At 36.3% G+C, this 20,198-nt stretch overlaps 1 protein-coding gene across 9 annotated transcripts in view; it reads right to left on the bottom strand.

Annotated features, from left to right (window-relative positions):
• Positions 1-20,198, bottom strand: part of WDR47 (WD repeat domain 47) — a 62,280-nt gene that overhangs the window by 38,980 nt on the left and 3,102 nt on the right. For 8 of the 9 annotated variants that reach the window (XM_027536316.1, XM_027536320.1, XM_027536321.1 and 5 more), the window contains one exon: positions 742-908. In XM_027536316.1, coding sequence (XP_027392117.1) covers positions 742-899 — 158 coding nt within the window. In that variant the 5' untranslated portion in view covers positions 900-908. Of the gene's footprint in view, positions 1-741; positions 909-5,920; positions 5,975-20,198 lie in introns of those variants that run through there. The other variant, XM_027536319.1, reaches the window with a different exon arrangement.

Raw genomic sequence — 20,198 nt, 5'->3', positions numbered from 1 at the left:
CTTTTTCCATCCAATTCAAGGAAGGATATATTTAGCTTTCCATTTTGGCAAACATGTTAACTCCCTTTTGCTCTGCAATTCCATCTCCAAGAAACTTGTTCTAAGGAAATAATCCAAGATACAGAAAAAGTCATATGTATGAAAGATGCTCAGTAGAGCATTTAAGAAAACCTGGAAACAATTTAATTGTCTAAAAATAGGGAAATTATTAGGAAATTAAGTAAACTGAACAATTTAAAAGCAAAAATTTATAATCACACAGAGAATTCTTATAATGTTAATGGACAGAATAGGATACAAATTATAAAAGCAAAACAAAATTGCTGGTTTTTTAATATGCATCAAAAACTATGTGTGGACGTTGAGGTGATTTTTCTTATTTTTCTGTATTTTCTACAAAGAATATATTTATATGAGTATGTTTTATTTCTACAGCCACAAGAGATATTTCAGAAATATTTTAACTTTACAGTCTCTGATTTCTTTAAATAGAGTACCTTTTACATGATGCCACAACCATAATAGAGTTGTGACTCTTTTTAATGAATCTTTGGATCTTACTCCTGAAAATATTCTACAGAAAACTTTATTTTGTAAAGTCTCATTATAGAAATAAACCTTAAAAAATTATACTTACTTTTCATGATTATAAACACCTACCTATATTGTACCTATTATCTTATTAATACTTAACATTTCTTGGAATGAGCTACAAACCTTACAGTGATAATGAAATCGTACCTCAGGAAAAGCATATCATCAGAAAACAGGCCATTTATGACTCCACTTTCCTTCTCAAGGGCCAACATACTAATATGGAGCTTCTTTGAATTCAAGAAGTCTAAGATTAGCTTAATGATTTCGACCTCTTTGACATTCACTGTTTCTTCAGCCGTCATGTCGATAGCCTAAATATTAAACAAAATAAAAACAAAAATTAGTTCTACTGTTTTACTTCTAAGCATTATTAACTACATGGAGACTACACATAACAAGTTTCTTGGAAATAATTAGTACAGGTATTCAAAGTGAAATTAATGTAATATTTGTCAAAACCAAGTCATTCTTTGAGGTATGATATAGGTATAGCTATGATTTTTTTAAGTGTTTATCTTCGAGAGATATACATTGGAATTACAGATTGATATGAAGTCTGAGATTTGCTTCAAAATAATACAAAAGGCACATGGCAGGAAGTAAAGAAAAAATAATAATCATGACTATTAAAGTAGGGTAATAGGTAAATGGAGGTTCATAATATTTGCTATGGTCTGAACATCAGTGTCTTCCCAAAATTCATATGTTAAGTGATGGTATTAGGAGGAAAGACCTTTGGGAGGTGATTAGGTAATGAGGACAAAGCCCTCATGATTAGGATTAGTGCCCTTGTAAAAGACACCCCAGTTTTCCTGGTAGTCCAGTGGTTAAGACTCCACGCTTCTACTGCAATGGGCAACCAGTAGTTCCTAGTTGGGGAACTAAAATCCTGCATTGCCTCTCGGCATGGCCAAATAAAAATGAAAAATTAAATTAAAAAAAAGAATAATAATTAAAAAGTAAGAGAGACCCCAGAAAGCTAGCTTACCCCTCTCTCTTAGGAGAATACAATGTGACTCAGCAGTCTGCAATTAGCAAGAGGGCTCTCACAGAACCTAACCATGCTAGCATCCTTATCTCTGACTCCCAGTATCTAGAATTGTGAGCACTAAATTTCTTCTATATATAGATCACCGAGTCTATGGTATCCTATTACAGCACCTCAGATGAACTAAGATAATATTATTCTGTCTACTCATACATATGTATAAAATTTGCAATAAAGAATATTTTTAAAGTCACAAATATCCAAACCATGTTTAGCTATGTCCTATATACTCATTCAATAAGCACTGGATATCTTTTCTTTGTGATATACACTGTCCTGTACTCACTCTGTCCTTAAGAAGTTTACAGAATGTAGCAGCAACATGTAAAATATTGTACTCTATACTTTGGAACCAAATAAAACAAGGCTGATTGAAAAGCGCAACTTTAAGTAATATTGGTACTATCAACATAAACATCAATGATATTTCAGTTCTTTCAAATCCCTTCTCTTACCTGTTAAGTCTGCAGTGATACAACTGAGCTCACAAGTTAATCATGAAGAATTAGAACTAAGAGGAATTCTGAAGAGCATTAGGTCAACATTCTCATTTTAAAGATGAGACCACACAACTTAAATGCCCTAAGTTGTTGCAGTTTTCAAAAGTCCAGGCTCAGAGCAATACAAAAGAATAGCAAGCTAAGGAGACTGGTTGCAAACAAACGTGATCAGATAAAACAGCATCTTTCCCACAGGACCAATTATCTTTAATCAAATGCACAGAAATATAAATATATACATGTACGCATACAGGTTTATTTTTTTCAATTTGTTTACTATTTTGACAATTCATTTCTTCATAATGAGAATTAATTACAATCATGTGGCAGACTAGAATGCTCATCAGATTAGCATATTTTTTCTCTTAGGTGAAGAAGGCACTAAACCAAGGACAGAGCACGGGAAAGTAATTAGGACTCAAATAAGTAATGACATCAGACTAAGCTAATCTCATACATCCATCTCCACAGTAAGGACATGCCTACCTCAGGAAACAGACAAATCACAAATTCTCCCCCAACAGGCCAGTCACCCAACTCCTCATGCTTTGGGTTTCCCTTTGCTGTCTTCTGAGCTGACTACCCTTCTGTTCATAGACTTTGTTCAAAAGACTTTGTACGATAAAATTAATGATACTTCCATTCAATAAATTCTGATCATATTTCACAATTGTCTCTCTGAGATTATTCCTAGAGCACACTGATTTTAGCATTCCCCAAATCTTCAGATAGTTCTTACTAGAAAAGAATTGTTGTTGTTTAGTCACTAAGTCATGCCCAACACTTTGCAACCCCGTGAAGCCTGCCAGGCTCCTCTGTCCATGTGATTTCCCAGGCAAAAATACTGGAGTGAGTTGCCATTTCCTCCTCCAAGGGATCTTCCTGACCCAGGGATCAAACCCACGTCTCCTGCTTTGGCAGGAGAATCCTTTACCAATGAGCCACTGCTAATTTAACTCCCAGAAAAATAACTGAAAAGCTGCCTCAAAAGTTCTTAGAGGGCACTTCATTTAAATCACCATATACCAATTACACAGCCTAATATAGAATTGAGACCATAACTTTCTAACATTCAATACATACAATGATATCAAATAGTTTATAGGCCTCATATTATTCAACATTCAGTTTAATACTAAGTAACTCTGGAGTTATTATACTTTGAATCTATGGCAACAGTCCCACTTAAATTTAAATCATAACCACAAGTTTCACGCTGCCATCATTTCTGATCAGTCAATAAAGCCTAAGAGAAGTAGTATATTCCAACAATACATATTTTACAATGATTTTATACTTAGATTTTGAATAGATGCAAAAAATATACCTTAATTAACTGGAATTATTCAGGGTTTTAAAAAATTAATTTAAAACATAAGTTTTAATTCTATACTGTAGAATTCCCAGTAGAAAAGTATACTTTAATTATCCAAACCAGAATTTTAACTCTTATAAACTTTACTGTTGCTAGATACAACATAAAACATAGGTACATAATGACTATATTTTAGAATTATAATTTTTGAACACACCCTCTGTTACTGCAGCATTTGAAGACGCTCCCAAAATCCTAGCTGTATATATTTTAAAGATAACATATAAAAGCATAATCCATCAACATTTTTTAATCTCCTTAAACTATTAGTCACTACAAAGCTAAGATTTTCCTCTAATTCGGAGAAGTAGAATTCAGTAATAAATGCCTCTTCCTCTTCCCTCAGGGAGACTATAAATCAGTAAGATTCTACTAGCTTCAGTTCAGTTCAGTTCAGTTCAGTCGCTCAGTCGTGTCTGACTCTTTGCGACCCCATAAATCGCAGCACGCCAGGCCTCCCTGTCCATCACCAACTCCCGGAGTTCACTCAGACTCAAGTCCATTGAGTCAGTGATGCCATCCAGCCATCTCATCCTCTGTCGTCCCCTTCTCCTCCTGCCCCCAATCCCTCCCAGAGTCAGAGTCTTTTCCAATGAGTCAACTCTTCACATGAGGTGGCCAAAGTACTGGAGTTTCGGCTTTAGCATCATTCCTTCCAAAGAAATCCCAGGGCTGATCTCCTTCAGAATGGACTGGTTGGATCTCCTTGCAGTCCAAGGGACTCTCAAGAGTCTTCTCCAACACCACAGTTCAAAAGCATTAATTCTTTAGCACTCAGCCTTCTTCACAGTCCAACTCTCACATCCATACATGACCACAGGAAAAACCATAGCCTTGACTAGAAGGGCCTTTGTTGGCAAATTAATGTCTCTGCTTTTGAATATGCTATCTAGGTTGGTCATAACTTGCCTTCCAAGGAGTAAGTGTCTTTTAATTTCATGGCTGCAGTCACCATCTGCAGTGATTTTGGAGCCTAAAAAAATAAAGTCTGACACTGTTTCCACTGTTTCCCCATCTATTTCCCAAGAAGTGAAGGGACCGGATGCCATGATCTTCGTTTTCTGAATGTTGAGCTTTAAGCCAACTTTTTCACTCTCCACTTTCACTTTCATCAAGAGGCTTTTTAGTTCCTCTTCACTTTCTGCCATAAGGGTGGTGTCATCTGCATATCCGGACAAGGCAATGGCACCCCACTCCAGTATTCTCACCTGGAAAATCTCATGGACAGAGGAGCCTGGTAGGCTGCAGTCCATGAGGTTGCTAAGAGTCGGACATGACTGAGCGACTTCACTTTCGCTTTTCACTTTCATGCATTGGAGAAGGAAATGGCAACCCACTCCAGTGTTCTTGCCTGGAGAATCCCAGGGACGGCAGAGCCTGGTGGGCTGCTGTCTCTGGGGTCGCACAGAGTCGGACACGACTGACGTGACTTAGCAGCAGCAACAGAAGCAGCATCTGCATATCTGAGGTTATTGATATTTCTCCCAGCAGTCTTGATTCCAGCTTGTGCTTCTTCCAGTCCAGCGTTTCTCATGATGTACTCTGCATATAACTTAAATAAGCAGGGTGACAATATACAGCCTTGACAGATTCCTTTTCCTATTTGGAACCAGTCTGTTGTTCCATGTCCTGTTCTAACTGTTGCTTCCTGACCTGCATACAGGTTTCTCAAGAGGCAGGTCAGGTGGTCTGGTATTCCCATCTCTTGAAGAATTTTCCACAGTTTATTGTGATCCACACAGTCAAAGGCTTTGGCATAGTCAAGAAAGCAGAAATAGATGTTTTTCTGGAACTCTCTTGTTTTTTCGATGATCCAATGGATGTTGGCAATTTGATCTCTGGTTCCTCTGCCTTTTCTAAAACCAGCTTGAACATGTGAAAGTTCACGGTTCACGTATTGCTGAAGCCTGGCTTGGAGAATTTTGAGCATTACTTTACTAGCATGTGAGATGAGTGCAATTGTGTGGTAGTTTGAGCATTCTTTGGCATTGCCTTTCTTTGGGATGGGAATGAAAACTGACCTTTTCCAGTCCTGTGGCCACTGCTGAGCTTAGGAACCACTAATATTATTTTTAATGTGACAGACAGTACATAAATGTTCATAATTATTACTTGAATTAATTTAAGATGCAAAAAAAAAGTCAATGAAGAAATGTCTCTTAAAAAGTACAGAGTAGCAGAGCAGCAATGAAGACACAGACAGAGAACAGACTCGTAGACACAGCAGGGGAAGGAGAGGCTGGGCAAACTGAGAGGACAGCATGGAGACATATATATTACTGCATGCGAAACAGATAGCAAGTGGGAATTTGCTGTTTAATACAGGGAGCTCAACCTAGAGGGATGGCATAAAGTGGGAGATGGGAGCTGGGGGCTCTGGAGGGAGGGGCCTATGTATACCTGTGGCTGATTCATGTTGATATATGGCAAAGGCCAACACCATATTGTAGAGCAATTATCCTACAAGGAAAAAAAAGTAGAGTAGATGATTTTGTTTGCAACTCTTCTAAAAGCCATTCAATGGCTATCATCAAAAAAATCCACAAACAACAAATGCTGGAGAGGGTGTAGAGAGAAGGGAACCCTCCTACACTGTTGGTGGGAATGTAAATTGGCACAGCCAGTATCAGTTCAGTCCAGTTCAGTCGCTCAGTCGTGTCCGACTCTTTGAGACCCCATGGACTGCAGCACACCAAGCTTCCCTGTCTATCACCAACTCCGGAAGCTTACACAAACTCGTGTCCATCAAGTCGACTATGGAGAACAGTATTGACGGCCCTTAAAAAACTAAAACTAGAGCTATCATATGACCCTACAATCCTACTCCTGAGCATACATCTGGAGAAAAACATGATCCAAAAGGATGCACCCTAATGTTCACTGCAGCACTGCTTACAATAGCCAAGACATAGAAGCAACCTACATGTCCATCGACAGAGAAATGGACAAAGAAGATGCACATACATGCAAAGAAATAATATTCAGCTGTTAAAAAGAATGAAATAAGGCCATTTGCAGCAACTCGGATGGACCTAGAGAGTGTTATACTGAGAGAAGTCAGTCCAACTGACAAAGAGAAATATTGTATGACATTCCTTATACCTGGAATCTAAAAAGAAATGATACAAATGAACTTACTTACAAGACAGAAAGAGACTCACAGACTTAGAAAACAAGCTTATGGTCACCAGAGGGAAGGGATAGTTAGGGAGTTGGGGAAGGTCATGTACACACTGCTATATTAAAAATGGATAACCAACAAGGACCTATAGTATAGTACATGGAACTTGACTCAATGTTATGTGCCAGGATGGCACATGGGAGACAGGTCTGGGGGAGGATGGATACATGTACATGTATGGCTGAGTCCCTTCACTGTTCACCTGAAACTACCACAACATTGTTAATTAGTTATACTCTAACACAAAAGTTTGAAAAAAAAAAAGATATACATTTAAAATAAGTACTTGAAATACATGTTTAATCTACTTATTAGAAAAATTAATAAATAAAATGAAACCCATTCAAGGGAATTCCCTGGCAGTCCAGTGGTTAGGCATCCACGCTTTCACTACCAATGATCCAGGTCTGATCCCTGGTCAGGGAATTAAGATCCCATGGCGGGGCCAAAAAAAAAAAGTCATTCTAAAGGATAAAGCTCCAGCCCTTCAATCTATTCAGCCAAATCAGCCTTGAAAACATCTTAGGTAGATATGCCAGCCCATGTACATGCGTGCTCACCAAGCAGAATTTATAATATATAGGGCCAACAATAAAGTGTATTCCATGTAAAACAGAAAAAAAATTGGGGTAGGGAGGATCAGATTGTTTCAGTATTTTCATACTAAAAGATTTGCTATTAAAAAATAAATCTCAAAATGTGAACTCTATGAATTTTCCTCTAAGAAATAAATGTTTACTTATATTCAATAATGAAGTAAGGAAAAAAGAGTTTTTTTTAATAAGTAAATATATCTGGAAATGAGCTAGACAGAGGTCAGTATTTTAGTACTAAGATACAATTAACATCTACAGAAACTAAATTCCAGATGGGGTCTCTATATGGACTCCTGCTGATAACTATCTAAGTGAATCAAGATTAAAAGAATGTATTAGAGGGAAAAAAATAAAATTATTTTTAGAAATCTAAGATTAAAGGTAAAATGTTAGCAATAGATAAGAAAAAAAAGAATGGTAATAGAAATATATTGACTTCTATGTATATTTCCATACATAGATATGAAAAATGTTTCATGAAAAAATATCAGCTTTCTAACCAAACATAAATAGGTATTTAAATGTCCCTTTGCAATGAGGTACTTTCACTAACTTATAATACAAAATAGGAAGGAAGAAAATGCAGAAGGCTAAGAATGATTCAAAAGCATTAAGGGAATTAGGGCACATCCATTAAATATTTTATAGTCAAGAAAAAAAAGTGTTTAAGAAAGGCTCCATTAGTCCCTATCCCCATCCTAAACAATAAACACTGCTTTCTTTTAACTTTCCAAGAATTAGAGTGCCTAACGCTGAACAATAGTGCTTCACCATTCCAGTTTACTGGCAAAAATGCAGATGAGGAAATGAAGTTATTATGAAGATTTTTTTATAAAATAGCAAACTGCAACGTAAGACTACTGTAACTTCTCCTTTAAAAAAAAAAAAAAGAGGGAGGGGAAAAACATCCTAGCTCTTAAATAAAAAAGCTTTCCAAAAACTTATGCTGCTGCCAGATTACTAACTACAAATATCTGGTCCTTCAGGAATATCAATGTGACATTGCAAGTCACTTAATTTCTACTGGCCTCAATTTCTTCACACATAAAATAAGAGGGTTATTTAGTTTGTCTAATTTCTATGATTTTCCTTCAAGTTTTACATTTGTTTTAACTCACATTTCAATAACAGGAAGTATATTTTCTTAGCGGGAAATATCAAGTCTGGAATAATCAGAAGTCTCTGATTCTAAGGTCAGTTTAACAAGAGAAAAGAAAGATTTGTTTTAGATCATTTACGTCAACAAAAGAAAAGCCCTTCTAAAAAAAAAAAAAAAGAAAAGCCCTTCTAACTGCAAGGCCCTGTCACGTCTACTAATCAGCTAGCATGGATGCAGCATGTGTCCCTTCTTACTGCTGACAGCTGCTCTCTATTCATCAATTATTTTAATTTATCTTCTGGAACTGTGAATGATTTTTAGCCTGAAGAACAAATTACATTTAAAGCAGGTGCAGCTTTATAAAGCTATAAAAAGAAAAGAATCAATTAACATAAAAATACGTTGTATATATGCATAAAATATCTCTGGCAATAGACACAAGAAACTGATAAAACTGGTTATCTCCATGAGGGGAAAATGGATAATAAACAACAGAAATGGAATGGATAATAAAGACGAAAAATGGTATCACTATATACCCTTTTGTACCTTTTTAATTTTGGACCATGTGCAATTATTACCTATTCCAAAAATTTTAAATATTTTATATGAAATTTATATATTATATTTATAATTTAAATATTACATATGAAACATATATTCCCTGGTAACTCAGCTGGTAAAGAATCTGCCTGCACTGCAGGAGACCCTGGTTCAATTCCTAGGTCAGGAAGATCCCCTGAAGAAGCAATAGGCTACTCACTCCAATATTCCTGCCTAGAGAATCCCCATGGACAGAAGAGCCTGGCAGACTACAGTCCATGGAGTCTCAATGGATCAAACACAACTGAGTGACTAAAACAACACACACATGAAATATAATGACTTTCCAATTGCAAATAACTGGAAATAATTAGACTATAAGGAATATAATATATTCATTATTTATATATATAACAAAGCAATAACATTTCAGAATGATTTGTATTTTTTTCATAAACTGAGACCCTCTTCTCAGATTCTATTCAAATATTATTTCAATCTTTATAAGATAAAAGTATTTGTATTATTTTCATATTCAAACCCACAAATATTTTTTAAATACATTTAATTACTAAAGTACTAAAAAAAATGTACAAGATAGGTAGACACATACTGTGTAATTCAGTCACATAAAATCCAGGAAAGGTAAATTAAAAAACTGCCAAATTTGGCACTAAAAATGTAAAATGTAAATCTTCCATTTAACAGAAGTTCCCATGAACAAGGTAATAGATAAGGGACAAGGACCAAATATAATACAAATGGCTAAAAGATTACCATCCAGAACATAAAAATAGCATCTTCAAATCAGTATCTCCCCCAAAATTCCAGGTGAACAACAATTCACAGCACTAAAAATAACCCAAAAAATTGATGAAAAGATGTTCAACTTCACTAGAAATATTAAAATAAGATACCAACAATGGCAAAATTTAAAAGACCTGATACTATCTAGAGTTGCCAAGAGTGTGAGTAAATGCCCCTTCACACACACCATGTTAAGAATATAAATTGGGGACTTCCCTGGGGATTCAGTGGTTAGGATTCCATGTTTCCACCACAGTGGGCACAGGTTCAAACCCTAGTTGGGGAAATAAGACTCTATATGCTGCACAGTATGACCAAAAATCTTTAAAAATACATAATGAAAGAAAGAATATAAATTGGGACAAACTTTTGGAGAGAGAATTTGACAGTATGAAATTTTCATCTATGAAAATTTTCTATGAAAATTTTAAATGCATATACTCTTTGACTCACCAATTCCAATTCTATTTCTAGGAACCCATTCTGCAAAAATATACAAATAGGTACAAAGATACATATACAATACGTGAACCGTGAACTTCCACATGTTCAAGCTGGTTTTAGAAAAGGCAGAGGAACCAGAGATCAAATTGCCAACATCCACTGGATCATAGAAAAAGCAAGAGAGTTCCAGAAAAACACTTATTTCTGCTTTATTGACTATGCCAAAGCCTTTAACTGTGTGGTTTACAATAAACTGTGGAAAATTCTGAAAGAGATGGGAATACCAGACCACCTGACCTGCCTCCTGAGAAACCTATATGCAGGTCAGGAAGCAACACTTAGACCTGGACATGGAACAACAGACTGGTTCCAAATAGGAAAAGGAGTATGTCAAGGCTGTAATATTGTCATCCTGCTTATTTAACTTTTATGCAGAGTACATCATGAGAAACACTGGGCTGGAAGAAGCACAAGCTGGAATCAAGACTGCCGGGAGAAATATCAATAACCTCAGATACGCAGATGAAACCACCCTTATGGCAGAAAGTGAAGAGGAACTAAAGAGTCTCTTGATGAAAATGAAAGAGGAGAGTGAAAAACTTGGCTTAAAATTCAACATTCAGAAAACTAAGATCATGGCTTCCTGTCCCATCACTTCATAGCAAACAGATGGGGAAACAGTGGCTGACTTTATTTTTTTGGGCTCCAAAATCACTGCAGATGGTGACTGCAGCCATGAAATTAAAAGATGCTTACTCCTTGAAAGGAAAGTTATGACCAACCTAGACAGCATATTAAAAAGCAGACATTACTTTGTCAACTAAGGTCCATCTAGTCAAGGCTATGGTTTTTCCAGTGGTCATGTACTGATGTGAGAGTTGGACTATAAAGAAAGCTGAGCACCGAAAAATTGATGCTTTTGAACTGTGGTGTTGGAGAAGACTCTTGAGAGTCCCTGGACTGTGAGGAGATCCAACCAGTCTATCCTAAAGGAGATCAGTTCTGGGTGTTCATTGGAAGGACTGATGTTGAAGCTGAAACTCCAATACTTTGGCCACCTGATGTGAAGGGCTGACTCATTTGAAAAGACCCTGATGCCGGGAAAGATTGAGGGCAGGAGAAGAAGGGGACAATAGAGTATGAGATGGTTGGACGGCATCACCAACACAATGGACATGGGTTTGGGTGGACTCCGGGAGTCAGTGATGGGCAGGGAGGCCTGGCGTGCTGTGGTTCATGGGGTCGCAGAGTCAGACACGACTGAGTGACTGAACTGAACATATACAAAGATGTTCTTTAAGATTTACTTGTAATAGAGAAAAATTAGAAATGAACTGAGCTCTCATCAATAGGAGAACTGTTAATTTTTGGTAAATTCATATTACAGAATACTAATGCAGTGATGTATATCTACTGTACCTTACCAATAAAAAGACACATTACAGAAAAATACAGGTATCAACAAATACTTGACGAATCGATGAACAGAAATAGGCCTATTTATCTCTTTTAAAAGGGAGAGCATAGTATCTCTGTATCTAAATAAATGACAAAGAGAGGCTGGAGGGATGCATATCAAACTGTTCAGAGTGGTTACCCCTGAAAAGAAGGAGGAGAATGGATGGAGGGCAGGGAACTAGGAAAGGAAAGGATTGAAGGGAGATTTACTCTTCATCATTCAAAATCATCTGAACGGTTTATAACCAATATATATTCATGTATTATTTAATTATACATACATTTCTTATACAAATAAAAGTTGTAACAGAAAAAAACTATGAAAATGAAAAAAAATCACAGAATTAGATCTCAAAAGTTCTATATCAAGGTACCAGGTACAGAAGAATCCCAACCACATGGACTATAGCCTGCCAAGTTCCTCTGTCCATGGAATTCTCCAGGCCAGAATACTGGAGTGGGTAGCCATTCCCTTCTCCAGGGGATCTTCCCAACCCAGGGATTGACCCCAAGTCCCCAGCACTGCAGGCAGATTCTTTACCATCTGAGCCACAAGGCAAGTCCACAGACAGGATTAAATGCTACATTTACAATGCAAAAACTATTGGGCACAAAAACTATTGTAGGATCTGATATTGCTTAATTGATCTTTATAACAATCATAAGATTGACACCGTTATCTCTATTTTACAGATGAAGACACAAAGCTTTGTATGGTCAAAAACTTAGCCCAGAATTTATATTAAGGCTGAACATCTCACTAGCAGCTGAATACTTCTTTCAGAAACATGTCAGGACATAAATTCCAATATCAACATTGATGTCGACGCCATCCAAGAAATTTCTCAAAAGTAACTGAAGGAACCTATTCAACTGTGTAACAAAAAACAAAGAGGTAAAAAGGAGGCAAATATTTATACTTAGATTAATTTTCAGATCAATTTTTCATTAATTCCTTAAAATATCTGCGTTGCCTTATCTTGACAGGCAAGAAATTGCATCCTCCTCCCCAATCCCGAACCTAAGCTTTGTAACAATGAAAATTAGAATTTTTGACTGTGAAAGAAATACAGAGACAGAGAAGATAGGCAAAGCGAGACACAGAAACAGAAACAGGAAGGGAGAGAAGGAAGGAAGAAAAGACTGTAGACAAAAACTCTAGAACAAGACTGGAACGGTAAGTTGACTAAAGTTCTTTCTATTGTATCACATTTATTTCCAAGAAAAGAAAGGGCAACAATACAAAAACAAGGAAAAACATAAAATGGATACACGGTCATCTAAATATGCCAAAATGAAAAACCTTCATCGAACTCGAAAAATATAAAAATTATTCCAACAGAGGTCCATAGTTCTATCATTTTTCATATTGTTTTTCTATTAAACAATGCTAATAGGGTGGGTAAATAAGCTAGAAGTCTACGTTAACAACAATCTAATCAGAGTTTTAAACATACCCTTTTAGCTAGAGAGACAAAATTATTAGCTCAACTGTGTAAGATACTAAAATGAATTTAAAGATTACTTTTTTTATTTTAAAAGATCTCTCCACGTCTAGTAAAATATAATTCCTAACCTTTACTTAATAAACTCCAGTTAATTTTTAAATTATGTTATCCAAATGAATACTGTCATCAAAAAACTAGCAGTATTGAAAATGACAGGAGGGAAGGAAACCTCCAAAGTGAAAAAAAAAAAAAAATTTAGATCGAAAGAACTCTATAGTTTAGCTGTTTGCATCTGTGCGTGCTCAGTCACTTCAGTGTCCGACTCTTTGCGACCCTATGGACTGTAGCCCGCCAGGCTCCTCTGTGCATGGGATTCTCCAAGCAAAAATACTGGAGCCGGTTGCCATGCCCTCCTCCAGGGGAGCTTCCCAACCTAGGGATGGAGCCCACGTCTCCTGTGTCTCCAGCACTGTAGGCGGATTCTTTACCACTGAGCCATCAGGGGAGCCCCTTAGCTGTTTAACTTTTGACTTTAAAACAAACCAGATTTGAAAGCACCTTTGAAAAGCCATACTGAATATGGGGAAGTCTAAATAAATTTTTTTTTAATTAAAAAAATTTTTACGTCTTTTTGATCTTTTTATTACTCAAAAAAGCTTAATTTTTTAATTTAGCTTTCTGATTCTGGCTTGTGTTTTCAATACTTTCACAACAATTTTCTACTCCTCGATAAGGAAAGTGCATTTAATCCTGTCACAAACATATGTAGCACATACGGAACCACTACATGTTGGTCTATACTTTTTAGACAACCTCATAAGCCTGCAATGCGGGAGACCTGGGTTCGATCCCTGGGTTGGGAAGATCCCCTGGAAAAGGGAATGGCAACCCACTCCAGTATTCTGGCCTGGAGAATTCCATGGACTATATAGTCCATGGGGTCGCAAAGCATCAGAAATGACTTGAGCAACTTCCACTTTGACTTTACTACGAACTTCAGGTCTCACAGCATGAATTCCTTGGAAGTTGGCCTGGGCACACTCCACAGGCAGATTCTGGTGCTTTCCCAACCTTCTTGGGATAAAGGTAAATAATTCTATTACCAGGGGTCAGGACAGCCTGGTTTTGTTACAGGCCGTACTGCAGGACAAAAGACAACGGTATGTCAAATGCTGTATCATTCTGAATGCTTTTAGATACCATCGCAGAAGAGGAAGAAGAAACTAGATAAATTTCAATAGTGTGTTGCTACAATGCTTTGCTGCTGAACATAACTTAGTTTTTGAAGCACGACCAAAAGCAAAATTACGGTGCTAATTTAAAGCATAAGAATTTTAGATCTAAAAAGGAAGTATGTGAAAAATTTGTTTTATTCTTAAATAATATACTTTTTTAGGGACCTCCCTGGCAGTCTAGTGGTTAAGACTCTATGTTCCCAATGCAGGGGACATGGGCTCCCTCCCTGTTCTGGGAGCTCCTGCATGCCACACGGGTGTGGCAAAATATTAATAATAATACACTGCTTTAGATCACTTGTTTACAAGTAATCTACAACATGGTTTAGTGGGTTTGTTTAAGGTCTACTGGATCTCTGCTGAGTTCCAGTCTCAGACTTAATACTTTTCCAATCATAAAGTTCATAAATTGTGTTACGGATTTCAAGAGAAACATGGAGGGTTAAGTTTGGTCAGACCAAAGCAAGTAACTTCTTTAGAACTATTCAAAATGTGAATTTTACTTACTAATGAGAAACAATGCCACCACTTGACTATAGAATTATTATTGGACATTAGGCAGAGCTAAGCATAAGAAACTCAAGGTCTCCTGACTCAGGGTCAAAAGTTTCAGGTATTAATCTTGCAAAGAATTTTAAAAGTTTTAAATAGTTTATTCCTTAAATTATCATAGCAGCTTATGGTAAAAATTCGAATGTTTATTAGGTAAAATTTCAACCTATAAAAACACATGTAAAAAAGATAGGCAGGAAAAAAAAGACAGGCAGAATGTTTTTAAGAGTAATATTTATAATAAAAATTAATTTAAAATTCTAATCACAAATTAATGCTTATCAATTAAGATCAAAGTGAATATTCATATAAATTTATGTAGTATTCTTTACTTGCTTATTTGTGTGTTTTACCTTATTTGTGGTAAAAGAGATGCCTTATCTAAGAACACAATTTCATTTTTCATTATATAATGAAATATAACTATCTCTAGTATAGTTTTCTGTCACACCTAAAGACAAGGTAATCTTTGTAAAATAGATTAAAATTATCCTTTATGTTCTTTTTTTTTTTTTTTACTCCCACACTTGTTTTCAATGAGAAAAGTAGAACTTAAAATATTTGAGTATGCTTCAAAAACTAAACATACAAAAAATAGTTTGTCAGTAGGTATACAACTGTATCTACTATAGAGCAGAATATTTAGAAACATAAGAAAATGTAATGAGTCACAAAAACTTGAAAACATACTAAAAAACCCACAAATATATAAGCATTAACTACTGAAAGAAGTACAATAGTATATATACTATATAACTAACCACTTGAGTTTTCCATCCTCAGCTTTTCTACTTCCTTAGCATTTATAAACTCATCATAGAATTAAGTTGGGAGGTACCTTTGTCCACTCTTTTTTAGCACAGAATATCTGAACACATCTCTGACAGATGATCTGCCAATGTCTACATAAATGCCTCCAATGACAGAAAATTTCTATACCCCACCCAAGGTACCTGTCTCAGACTCTAAGACAGTCACCAGCGAGACTATTACTGTTTTTACACCCTTTCGTAGTCCCTGGCCCTTGAGTGTGGACTGGATTTAGTAACTCACTTGTACCCAAGTGCAGACTGGAAGTGTTGGGGTGTCACTTCCAAGATTTATAAAGAGATGGTAACATCCATTCCAAGAGCAGGTGTGTGCCCTCTCTCAAACTGCTCTCTCTGGGGGAAGTCAGCTGCCACGTCATGAAGAAACCTTGTGGAAAGATCCAAGTAGCAAAGAACTGAAGAAAGTCTTCAGTCAGCAGTCTGTGAAGAGTGGAAGCCCTCAGTCCAACAAAGAACAGAGGTCTGAGTCATTGAGCATGGAAGGAGATCATTCTCCAGTCTAGCTTTCAGGTGAGACCATAGGTCCTAGAGAAGCTTAACTGCAACCTCAGGAGAGACCTAAACTCAGAGGCTCCCAGCTGGGATGGCCCAGATTCCTGACCTCCAGAAACAGTAAAGTGAATACTTGTTGTTTTAAGCCACTTAGTTTGGGGGTAATTTGCTACACAGCAATAGATAATGCAGAATTCCTGCAATTTTTCACAAGTATAAAAAGGCATTTTATTTTGTTTTCCAATATTGCATTGAAATCTACTTTCATCTAGGTGTGTCTTCAGGGTCAGCACAATAAAAACTTGTTACGTTAATAATTTACACATTTGAGTCTGACAATCATGTTTATTCGCCTACTTCCTTCAACCAATCTTCATATAACTTTCAGATTCCCTACAATACTAGTCATTCTCCTCTGAACAATTGTTAACCTCACTTTAAAGCACCTGAAATAGAACACAATTCTCCCTCGAGTTGTGGTCTGGTCAACAACTGTACACAATGAAATTTAACAATTCCCATAATGTGGGTACTATACAGTGAGCACAACTAGACACCTAAAGTTGCTTTACATCATCTATTTGTGAGATACTGTTTTTTTGTACTTCCCAGAATTTCATTTCAAAAGCTTTTCCTAAAGTTAGAAAGAAAACCAACCCAATTCTATTTCCAAGCACTCAAAATAATATTTTTTAAAAAGCAAAATTTGGAAAAATGTTCAAACAATATATACAGCAAGTGGTTAATAACCAAAACATGCAAATAACTCATAAAACATCAAAAAATGAACAACCCGATTAAAAAATGGGCAAAAAGATTTAAACATATTTTTCTAAAGACATACAGACTGCAATGAAAATATGCTCAACTAATCACCAGGGAAATACTAATCAAAACCAGTAACATCCTCACACACATCAGGATGGCTATTATTGAAAAAGACAACAAATAACAACTGTTGGCAAGGATACAGAAAACACAGAACCCTTGTGAACTGCAGGTGGGAATGTAAACTGGTACAGACACCATGGAAAACAGTAAACAGATTCCCAAAAAATTAAAAATAGAACTACCATAGGACCCAGCAATTCCACTCCTAGATATTTATCTGAAAAAAATGAAGACACTAATTAGAAAAAATATAAGAACCCCTATGTTCATTGCTGCATTATTTACAAAAATAAGATATAAAAGCAACCTAAGTGCACACTAATAGATGAATGGAGAAAGATGTGGTATACACACACATATACACAATAGAATATTACTCAGCCAAAAAAAATGAATGAAAGGTTTCCCTGGTGGTCCAATGGTTAAGAATCCACCTGTCAATACAGGGGACACGGGTTCTATCCCTGGTCAGGGAAGATTCCACATGCCGTGGAGCAACTAAGCCCACAGCCACAACTACTGAGCCAAAGCACCACAACTACTGAGGACCCTGCACTAAAGCCTGTGTTCTGCAACAGAAGAAGCCACTGCAAGAAGCCCATGCACCACATGAAGACTAGCTCCCACTTGCCACAACGAGGGAAAGCCCTCGAGTAGCAACAAACACCCAGCACAGCCAAATATAAAATAAATAAATCTTTAAAAAAAGAAGATGAATGAAATCTTGCCATGTATTGTGCTAAGTGAAATAAGTTAGAGAAAAGTAAATACTGAATGATTTCACTTATATGTGGAACCTAAAAAACAAACAAAACAGAAACAGTTATACATACAGAGAACAAACAGGTGGTTGCCAGAGAGGAAAGGTATAAGGGGAGGAAGAGACAGGTGAGGGAAATTAAGAGGTACAAATTTCCAGTTTCAAAAAAATGAGTCATGGATATTAAATGTACAGTGTGGGGACTAAGACAATAACTATTAATATGTGATGTCTCTATAGAGTGACATATTGTGACTAGACTTATCATGGTGATCATTTTGAAATGTATAGAAATATCAAATCACTACGTTATATAACAGGAACTTACACAGTCTTCAAAACCATACTCTTAGAAAAAGAGACCAGATTTGTGGTTATCAGGGGTAAGGAGCAGGAGAAAGGAGAAGTGGACGAAGGCCATCAAAAGGTAAAAACTTCCAGTTATACAAGTACTAGGAATGTAATGTACTACATGATAAAAATAATTAACACTGCTCTATATTAAACAGGGGGCTTCCCTGATGGCTCAAATGGTAACGAATCTGCCTCCAATGCAGGAGACCTGGGTTTGATCCCTGGGGCGGAAGATCTCCTGGAGAAGGAAATGGCAACCCACTCCAGTATTCTTGCCTGGGAAATCCCATGGACAGAGGAGGCTGGCGGGCTACACAGTCCATGCATTCACAAAGAGTCGGACACAACTTAGCAACTAAACAACAACAGTATTATACAAGAAAGTTGTTGAGAGTAAATCCTAAGAGTTCTCATCACAAGGGAAAATATTTTTTCCTATTTTTAAAATTTTGTATCTATATGAAATGATGGATGTTCACTAAACTTATGATAATTATTTCATAATGTATGCAAGTCAAATCATTATGTACACCTTAAATTTACCCAGTGCTGTTTGTCAATGATATCTCAATAAAATTGGAAGCGAAGAAAGGAAAAATGTTAAATCAAAATGGACATTAAGGCACCAATTTTAGCTCAGTTCTATAAAGCTTTCTCAATGATTTTTATATAAGTTCCATTTTCAATAGGTTTCACAAAACTTGGCACTTAGTCATAGAATTTCATTCATTTCTCGAATGAGTTATTTGAATTCATTATTTGAATCAAATGCATCAACTATAAATAATACAAAAATTTTATGCCATTTTTCATGTAGTACTTTTTCTCTAAAATAGTGCCGACTTGTAAAATGAGATCAACTTCCTAACAGAGTGACATGAATGTGACTGGTGCAATGTAAATTTCTCCCTCTTTAGAACTCATAAGGTAAGGACATTGTCCTCGGACAATGCGTCAAAAGGGCTGCTAATAACATGCTATGGAAGAGCTGTGTGTTATATGTGTTAGTCACTCAGTCATGTCTCTTTGTGACCCCATGGTCTGTAGCCTGCCAGGCTCCTCTGTCCATGGAATTTTCCAGGCAATACTGGAGTGGGTTGCCATTCCCTTCTCCAGGGGATCTTCTGGAAAATTTTCTGGAAGAGCTACTGTGCTGTGAATAAAATATAAAAATTTAATCTGGAAAAAGTTTACCTTGTTTTTTAAAAAAAAGCTAGGTGTAATTTTAAAACATTGGGAATCCTGATTAGATCAACTATGGTAAAGATGCGGCATGGAGAGACTCGTACTTGTAGAAACATGTTTGAAGTACTCATTTAAAAATACTTGTGTACATGTGCTAGCATCATGCTGCACCCCTGAGTTACAATGATTGAGTTACTACAGTGAACAAGAAGATAAAACACAAAAGAAGGGCTTATAAAGGAGGGCGTGGTGTTTTGTGACGGTATCCTTTTACTCAAACAAAAACAAATTCAAAAGAAAAAGAAAAATCAGTTGAAATATGTAAGTTTTGGCTATTCAATGTAATGGTCTCAAAATTAAATGGCAAAAAAAAAAAGTATTCTCAGACAAGGGTCAGCAATGGATTTATAACCTGAAGACGTGGATTAAAGTCTTCTGTACAAAAACATTATACATAAAATGTAAAGAGTAACATAAAAAAAATGACAAAATTTCATGGAAGTTCAGAGGAATAATGAGGTATCTTGCTAAGAATGTGTCTGAAGGATTGTTAATATCCTAACATGCAGAGATGAGAAGGGAAAAACATGCTAACATTTACTGTGCAGCCACTATGTCAGGTCCTGTGCTAAACACTCCCATACATCATCTATATTAATTCTCACAACTTTCCAACTTCATTTTACCTAATATTACACTAATACTCTGAGATGTTAGTTACTTGTCTCAGGTCACACTGCAAAAAGTGCAGAAGCAAGAATGGGACAACTGGGTCTAAAATCCTGTGACCTTTCCATTACAAC

Source organism: Bos indicus x Bos taurus, chromosome 3, assembly GCF_003369695.1.
Source record: "Bos indicus x Bos taurus breed Angus x Brahman F1 hybrid chromosome 3, Bos_hybrid_MaternalHap_v2.0, whole genome shotgun sequence".
Taxonomy (NCBI): domain Eukaryota; kingdom Metazoa; phylum Chordata; class Mammalia; order Artiodactyla; family Bovidae; genus Bos; species Bos indicus x Bos taurus.
This window is presented reverse-complemented; position numbering and strand designations above follow the sequence as displayed.